Here is a 9325-nt window from a genome sequence, read left to right on the forward strand (position 1 = left end):
GACAGGGGAGGACTTGTCTATCCAGCTATATTTGCCGTCAACGCTGTCGCACGCAACTACGTGGTTAAGCAACTATCAGCGAAAGAGGAATTTAATAATCTGCCGAACCAGCTTCGTTTAGTCACTGACCTCACGCTTGAACTGCTCGTCAGTGATTCCTCAGAGTTCGACGCCTGCGAGGATGGACACAAATGTAAATTTGTGTTAAGGCACATTTTGTTGTGTAGCACGAATATATTATTGAAGAACTACTGCTGCAAGATGAATGACAACATATTGGATGCCAAGGCTAAGACAAGGAAGAGAAAACCTGAAACTCTGCGCAATAAGGCAGCTGTTTCCTTGTAAATATTTGCACGAATGTTTTATATCACTTTTATACCTTTTCGAGTTGTAATTTAGTGGACTGCGGTAATTAGTGCGTCGAAAGCGAAATTATTTGTTTAAGCATAATCTAGATTGGAATAAGTACATGGATTGGAATAAGTACTCCAATAAAATTGTTCATACACAATGGTGAAGCTAATCGAGTGCGTTACATTTATCATTGCCACGCCATAAAAACCATAAGTACAAAAATACGGAAGGCAAACTTTGTATGGATTCAATTTATTTGAAGTAATAGGTATGAAGTATGGGGTATAATAATAATAATAATAATAATAATAGTAATAATAATAATAATAATAATAATAATAATAGTAATAATAATAATAATAATATTAATAAAAATGCACAAAAAACGTACATTACAAAGACGTCGAAGCGCCACGCTATAAAAAGCTGCTGGCATCAATACCTGTACAAGCTTTACAAAGCTGTTTTGTATCCGTGCCTCTAAATAAATTCTTGGTAAGGTGTCTGCTGCTCATTCCGCAGTTTCGACTGAAGAAAAAGTGTGGAGTAGTCAATGGAAGCATACTGCTGCTAGGTGAACCAAGCCGCGATCCCTTCATTCAACTCGTATCCCCGAGCGCGCCGCCGGCCTCTTCTCCGTGACGTCACTAGCCGAGCACTCAGGCCTTCTTGTCAAGGACGTGTTGCCACGCGCCGCATGCTGTATGTGCGAGTGAAAGCATACGGGGCGGGGGGGGGGGGGTGGCGTGGGTGAGTCGGCAATGCTGGTTCAGTCTTGTGTGCGCAAGGGAGAAAAGCGAGAAGATAGATAGATAGATAGATAGATAGATAGATAGATAGATAGATAGATAGATAGATAGATAGATAGATAGATAGATAGATAGATAGATAGATAGATAGATAGATAGATAGATAGATAGATAGACTTTATTAAAAGAATAATCAGAAAAACCGCTAATGGTCGGGGGGGGCCCTTAGTCCAGGGCTCCGCTGGCTCTTGCCATCTTCTCAGCTCTCTTTATCAGCTTGAGCTGGTCGTCGAGGGCCGAGCTGGACAGCATTGCGTCCCATTGCTCCCTCGTGGTCTTCATGTCTGGGTGTTCTATGTTGTATAGTGTGCACTCCCACCTAATGTGGTATAGGGTTGGTGTGGCCCCACACCATGGGCATTCGTCCCTGTAGGCTGTGGGGTGTATCCTATGTAATATGTGTAGGTTCGTGTAAGTGCCTGTCTGGAGCCTACGCCAGGCAGCGGCATCTTGTCTTTAGATTTCGGTGGGGTGGTGGATATCGCAAGCGACGCCCTCTGTGGTAGTTCACGATGGCTGAATACTCGAGGTCGACAGGGTCCAGGTCTTCTGCAACCGGCGTGATGAGTGCTTGGTTATGTACGAATCCTCGAGCTGCTCTGTCGGCCTGCGGGTTGCCCGTGATGCCAGTGTGGCCTGGTATCCAGATGATGGTTTGGGTGGTGAAGTCCTCAGGGTCCTCCTTGAGTATTCCTGCTCGGACTTGTCTAGCAGGCCTTCCAATTCTTCCCTGTAGGAAGTTGCGGCAGGCCTGCTGGGAATCCGTGAGGATCGTCAGCGGTTGGTTTGCGTGTAGGCCCTCGCGGATGGCTAACGCGATGGCCAGCTCTGCGGCTTCCGTAATCGTGCAGGGGCGGGTTGATGCAGCGGAGGTAACGTGGCCTCGGTGGTCGCATGCCTCTGCAACTGCGCCCTTGTTGTTCGTCCCATATATGGCGGCGTCCGTAAAACGGGCCGTGGTATTGAACCTGAACGCTTTCTCCATGTACTGTGCCCTTGCTCTCCTTCTGCGGCAGTGTAGGTTAGGGTCTATGTTGCGTGGTATCGGGGCAACGTGAAACCTGTCCTGGAAATGACGAGGTATGAAGCAGGTTTCTTGGGTTCGTATTATTATTGCTGGGAACCCCAAAGTTTGTAGGACCTGCCGGCCCGTGCGAGTCCGCGCAAGTCTGTTGTTGCGAGACGTAATGGGCTTCTGTCAGTTCGCTGAGGGTGTTGTGCAACCCTAGAGCCAATAATTTTTCAGTTGATGTACTCATCGTCAGGCGGAGAGCGGCCTTCAAAGCCATCCTCAAAAGTGTGTCCGCCTGCTTCGTCTCGGACAGTGTGAGGTGGTAGTAAGGCAGGCTGTGTGTGATTCTGCTCACCACCAGGCTACTGACCAGTCGGAGGGTGTCGCTTTCCTTCATGCCTCTGTTCTTAGATGTTACGCGGGTGATCATGCGTGATATCGCCTTGACACTGGTTTTGAGGAGTGTAAGGGTGTGTGTGGCCCGCTGGTTGGACTGCAGCCACACGCCCAGCACCCTCAGCAATGGCTTCTGTGGTATGAAGCCCCCGTTGAGGCGTACCTCGAGTCTTCTTGTTGGGTCTGTGGGGACTGTGTGGTTACCCCGGCCTCGCCAGACTCGTAGGAGCTCAGATTTCTCGGAGGAGCATCGTAGTCCCCGTTGGCTGACGTATTCTTCGATGAGATTTGCTGCAGTTTGCAGCCGTTCTTCTTTTTCAACGAGGGACCCTGTTGTGGTCCAGAGTGTTATATCGTTTGCGTAGATTGCGTGCCGAAGACGTGCTACGTCCTGCAGTTTGCTTGCGAGACCGATCCTAGCGACGTTGAAAAGCGTGGGAGAGATTACAGCACCTTGTCGTGTGCCTTTGTTGGGAAGGCGGTACACTGTAGTCTGGATCTCTCCCATCTTCAGCTCCGCCGTGCGGTGGCTCAGGAAGCTCTGAACATACTTGTACGTTCGCTCGCCGCAGTTGGTGTTGGCCAGCCCTTCTAGGATTCCTTGGTGGCTGACGTTGTCGAAAGCCCCTTTGATGTCGATTGCTAAGAGGACGTGTTCGCCGCTACGAGAAACGTTACTGAGGACTTGTTCCTTGGTTTGGAGTAGCACATCTTGTGTGGACAGGCCTGCGCGGAAACCGAGCATGGTGTCCGGCAGGTGTTTGTTATCTTCCAAATGTCTCTGTAGTCTAGTGTTTATAATTTTTTCGTTCACCTTGCCAAGACAGGACGTGAGCTATATGGGCCTGAGGTTTTCAATTGCCAATTTCTGCAATTTCGTTTGGGGATCATGATCATTCGTGCGTGTTTCCACATCGCCGGCACCATACCTTGTTCCCAGTGTTGGTTGAGAAAGGCCGTGAGCGCGGAGATAGACTTGTCGCTCAGGTTTCTGATCATCGAATTCGTGATCTGGGGTGCGATTTTGTAGGAATTCTATTATTTTTTCTATGCCTTTTGCCGCCATCACTGAGCAGCCATTGGTCGAAAATGACTGGGCCGCGCCCATTTTGTCTGTCAATCACGCGACGTCAGGAACCCGCAAAAACTGTAATTGTCATCGTGACGTTGACGCACTCATTATGCGGAGCAAAAGGCACGGATTTTCGGCACGGCCAGAGGCAGGGTCGTTTCCGAAGGCATCAAAAAAATGGCCGCCCCTCTGATCGCTATGGCCGTGGCTCTTCGCCGTCGCCGACGTGAACAGGGAGAGCCAGACGACGCGTTTGACATGCCGGATGACCATTTTCGACGGCGTTTTCGCCTCTCGAAGGGAACGGTGCGGTTGTTGTGCGAGGAACTGGCGGGGGAACTAGAAGCTGAGCGAGCGACGGGACTGTCGGTGGAGCGGAAAGTGTTGTGTGCGCGGCGCTTCTTTGCTACCGGGAGCTTCCAAGCGTCCGTTGGGAGCGAGGAGACGATCCGCGTGCCGCAGTCGACGGTGAGCGAGTGCGTGCGACGTGTGGCAGAGGCTGTCGTGAACGCAGGGGCCCGAAACAAGTAGGTCCATTTTCCAAAGACAGCCGAGGAAAAGGCAGCCGTGAAGGAGGGTTTCCTTCGGCGCGGCGTTATTCCCGGCGTCATGGGATGCGTAGACGGCAGCCTCATAGCCAATATCGCACCCAAGGGTGAGCGCAAGGCTGTGTTCATGTGCCGCAAGGGATACTACGCCCTCAACTGCATGTTCGTAAGTAAAGCTCACGTTTTCTGCGATCCTTTTTGAAAGTTACGTTGCTCTTGCCAACGGGCACTTTCTCTGGTTTACGTTTTACCTCAGATCTGCGACGCGGACATGAAAATCTTGGCCTTGGACCCTATGCGACCGGGGTCGGACCACGACGCTTTTGTTTGGCGGACGACATCGTTGCGCCGGCGGTTCCAAGCGGGGCGCATCGTGAATGCCGGGGAATACCTCCTCGGTGAGAAAAAAAACATTTTTTTTTGGCGCAGTCGCGCTTCAGCAGCGCAGAACGCCTTGTCCGCTCCAACCCAAACTTTTAACCAAACCGCAACAACATGAGTAATTCCGGAGTAAAAAAAGAAAATTAAGACATTGACTGCCACCATTGGCAATGATCGAAGTGTTAAGTTACAAGCACATGTGTCTGCGAGAAGCTGACGAAAGCAACACGTATTAGTGCTTTCTGCACCCAGTGACTGCCGGCAGCAGAAGAAATGAACACACATTACTGCTACTACTGTCATTGATAGCACCAACATGTGTTGATTTCTTGTTTGTGGCAGGCACCGAGTAGTGCACTTGTAAATTGGTTAAGAGTTTGTGTCGGGTATGCACCTGCTCAACTCATGCTTTTACTTGGGACTTGCAACCCTGAAGTCTACCTTTGTTGAATGATGCTGTAGCTTTCCTCAGTTGACAACTTGCCTCTCGTCAGCGGAGTACTCAATTTACTATTTCCATCTTTGTGCAGGTGACAGTGGCTACCCCTTGGAGCCGTGGCTCCTGACCCCGGTTCCTGGCCATCCTCCAGTGCACACAGCCGAGGGGCAGTACAACACAGCCCATGCCACCATGCGTTCCGTAGTGGAGAGGTGCATCGGGCTCTTAAAGAGCCGTTTCCGCTGTCTTCAGCGATATCGCACCCTCCTCTACGAGCCGGAACGTGCAGCCAACATTGTCGCGGCATGTGCTGTGTTGCACAACCTTCGCCTTTCTGAAGGCGACGAGTCAGGCGATGACAGTGATGACGACAGCAGCAGCGGCAGTAGTAGTAGTGAGCTTGACAATAACGGCGACCCCATGCCACACAGTCTGCCCCGTAACACGGGCTCTAGAATGCACTACTTGAGAGGGCGGGCTGTTCGCGACAATGTCATTGGCATGTTTGGCACAACCCGTGCGCAGCACATGCGTTATTTGAGGAGCGTGCGGCGGCAGCTGCGACGTCAACAGCAGCGTCAGCATCGTTAGGTGCATGCACACAGTTTTAAGTAATTGCATTGTGCATTTCATGCTGTGAAATTGCAGATACATTTCCCGTGCTAAGTTGTAGTTGATGTCTGCGTAATGCAAAGCATTCATGATTTGTTGAGAAATGTAAAAGTTAAAAAAATTAAATTATGGGGTTTTACGTGCCAAAACCACTTTCAGATTATGAAGCACGCCGTAGTGGAGGGCTCCGGGAATTTCGACCACCTGGGGTTCTTTGACGTGCACCTAAATCTAAGTACCCGGGTGTTTTCGCATTTCGCCACCATCGAAACGCGGCCGCCGTGGCCGGGATTCGATCCCTCGTACTCAGCAGCCTAACACCATAGCCACTGAGCAACCACGGTGGGTACATAAAAGTTGTGTAGTGAAGGGTTATGTAAAGCCTGCACTTATAGTAAGTAAAACAGTATCGTTAGAGGTGACATATGAGATTGAAAGCAAGATAAAAATAAGTGCATATTCAAAGTGTCTGCCACAATTTGCTTGTTGCTGCTGTCGTCATCTAGATGCATGTAGCCTGATTCTTACTCGTATCCCCTTACGCATTGATGGACATAAGCGCCTGTCTCCTCACTTTCTACTAGCACAGAGAAGCTCACAGAAGCCAAGATGTACAGTACACGTCACACCTTCCGCTCCATGGAACGTGCTGTTGCACGCGCAGCTTCTAGGTCCTCCACCATTTTGTCTCGCAACAACGGCAAAGTTCCTTTCGAGTGACGAAAATGCCGTCCAACTGGTCATCCGACATGTCAAACGCTGCGGCTCCCGCGAAGTGTGTGCACGCACGAGCAGTTGATAGATTTCAACAAAGTGACCTCACTTGTATATAGCAGAACTCAGCAATGTTAAACAGTAATATTTGTACAGTGCAAGCTAGCATTAGAAATGTGGTTGCGATGTGTAAATAAAAGCACTAGAGGAAAACTGAACCTTTCTGTATTTCAGCCTTCAACATACACTTGTTTATGCACACATCACATGCGACAGTCTCTACATTGAAGAAGTGTGAGAATCATGAGTACTCAGTAGTAGAGACATTATGCAACATATCACAGACGCGTTGGAATAAATATTGGATCACATTGTTCTTGCATCATAATATATCACAGGTAACAACATGCATCGTTTAAGAAAACTGTTGTACGCTGCACAAGTACACAGTAAGAACAACTGGCTTAAACTGCACCAGAAACACAAATGAGCAGGTGCTTAAATCACACGCCAACCGAACATTTATCACAGCGAAATGTATAGGTACATCACTACATGTGAAAGGAACATGCTGTTGTGGCGCTCTGAAACTGAAAGAGCCATAGCACCATATTATGATATTCAGTAAGACAAACTGCATCAATATTACACACAAATTGCACCACAAGGACTAAAATACAATGTATCACAACCTGAAAGATTACTGAATGACAACAAAATGTTTGATAATGAGACAGATGTGCAAGAAAAGAGACATTCCAGCTCAGTAGGTAGTGACACAAACAAACATGCAACAAACAAAAAATAAACATTACAAATGAAAAGAAGGAGCATAGGCAAGGAATTTTCATAACGTTTTTCTTTTTTGCTGTGTATATTGACAGGCTGCTTTCGACATTATCGTAAGGCCTGAAAATTTCACCGTTCGATGACAAGGATTAAATTGTAGAACACTTGCAGTGTGGCGTCGTGCTTAAATTGACATGACAATAACTAGGCACCTCAAAATTGCAGCGCCACAGTCGGAATGCCCGCACACACCAGGCCTACAGGCACTTTTGCAGGTGAGCCTGATGGTGTGCACGCTCTTATGGCTGAAGTAAACCTTGAAGAAAAAATTCATGCTGCAACGGCTATGCTACTTATGGTTGCATTAAAGGGTGACTTCAGCAATTATTTATTTGCAAACTGGCAATATTTGCCCTTCATATGATTAATACATCAGCAAATTTTAAGATAAGTTACAAATTCCTTGCCTATGCTACGTTTGCATCCTTTAATTATGTGGGGCCTGAGAGGGGGGAGGGACTTGGCTGCCACCATGCCCCAGTGCAGCCAGCAGCAGCTGAAGCAGGCGCTCGTTGGTCTCGTGCGACCGACGCGCCACTTCGAGGCGTTGCCGCTGCACTTCGAGGCGCTGCGACTGCACTTCCCGCATTCCCGCCACCTCCTCCCCGAGGTGCCGCAGGCTCTCCATGTGGGCCTCGTGGTGCTGCCGCAGGCTCTGCAGGTGGGCCTCGTGGTGCTGTTAGCAAAGATGTGTAATTAGTTTAACTACAGAAGCTCAGTAACAAGGCCTTCGTGTGTTGCATTCATCCCCATTTGCAGGCTATTGTCTTGTCATTGTATATTCAAACACTGGAAATATCTTTCTGGCCCATCAAACTTGTGCCGTCGCATTCCATTAAGATGTGTTACATTGCTATACCTGCTTCCTTGAATTCAACGCCACTTTTTTCTTTTTGCCACATAATTGCGTAGATATTTACACGTTATATCACGCGAATGTCTACAAGATATCACCACAGGACTACACGTATACATTATGCTTGTTCACTGATTAATATAATTTTTAGAGAGGTCATATGCTCATCAATTTCATGCGCAGAAAGATATACATCTGTGGCCTTACACATACCTGCCGGTTTTGCTCCAGCAGTTGTTGGCGGAAGCGGGTGTCCTCTTGAACTCTGGCTTCCTCCAACTGGCTCTGGCGAACGTATGCGGCAGTAGCCGTCATCACAGCACCATCAAGTTCCTGCTGCCTGGGCTGTCTACGGGGTGCCCGTGGCTCTCGAGGGGTAGGCTGCGGCACCTGCGGGGTTGGCTGCGGCACCTGGGGCGTAGCCGGTGGCTCTTCATGCAAGGCAAAAGCAAAGACTGCTCATTCACTGTTATCCGACCTACACAGATTGATTGTCCTAACTAGTCACTTTCAAATGTCATTATAGCTGCATAGCTACAATAATGATACACAAAACAGGTAGTTAGAGCAAAAGATGCCACAGAAAGTTGCTAGTAGCAGTAACCCTTAAGAAGCACAAGGAATCTCTATTACAACATCATGTCATTTGTAGTCTTGCATTTCTCCTCCATGAATAAGAGCTGGATGTTGGACACAAAGGTAATAACAGCACAGTGACGTATTTTACTTCATAGCAAGATCATACAGCAACTGCAAACAACAATGCTACTACAAAAGCTAGGTGGCCTTACGTGTAAGGCCACTTGGCCCAGCAACAGCTGCAGGGCCCGACGCCACGAAAGCAGTTGTCGCTGGTGGATGTCTGCGGGAACCGCTGGGCCCTGCAGCTTCCTCTGAACTTGCCTCGTCCTGCAATCAGAGTAGTGTTCAGACATTGCGAGCAGTGTGTGCAATGCGCATCATGTACACAAGTTGCTGCTCAGAGTACATAACGTATATTGTCACTTGCACAAAAAAAGGGCTTAAAAATTTTGCACTATTGTGTTACAATGTAATGCTGAAAATTTGTGAGGTCACAGCAGGTCACACAAACAACACTTTCTTAAATTCAATGTACGCACCTCGCTATCAGGGAAGTACTCAGGGGGGGAAACAAGGCCCCCTCCTGTCCTCATAAGGACGTCGAGGACGCGGCCGTCCACGCCACCCACTTTGCCACCTCCAGTAGCCCTGCAAACACGGCAACAACGACAACGTGAAACTACGTTACTGTCAGCATC

At 48.6% G+C, this 9325-nt stretch overlaps 1 protein-coding gene across 1 annotated transcript; it reads right to left on the reverse strand.

Moving 5' to 3' along the window:
- Positions 1–7616: 7616 nt before the first annotated feature.
- On the reverse strand, positions 7617–8566 carry LOC140219090 (uncharacterized). The gene is made up of 3 exons (XM_072288973.1): positions 8554–8566; positions 8259–8476; positions 7617–7865 (listed from the first exon to the last, which is right to left on the reverse strand). The coding sequence occupies exons 1-3, from the start codon at positions 8564–8566 to the stop codon at positions 7617–7619; spliced, it is 480 nt and encodes a 159-aa protein (XP_072145074.1).
- Positions 8567–9325: the final 759 nt, after the last annotated feature.

This window comes from Dermacentor andersoni, chromosome 6 (genome assembly GCF_023375885.2).
Source record: "Dermacentor andersoni chromosome 6, qqDerAnde1_hic_scaffold, whole genome shotgun sequence".
NCBI classification, from domain to species: domain Eukaryota; kingdom Metazoa; phylum Arthropoda; class Arachnida; order Ixodida; family Ixodidae; genus Dermacentor; species Dermacentor andersoni.

Bases quoted from the DNA above. Each gene is read 5' to 3' on its own strand.
- LOC140219090 (XM_072288973.1), bottom strand. The intron at 7,866-8,258 runs GTATGTGTAAGG...CTTTGCTAACAG, and splicing joins TGCTGGAGCAAAACCGGCAG to CACCACGAGGCCCACCTGCA.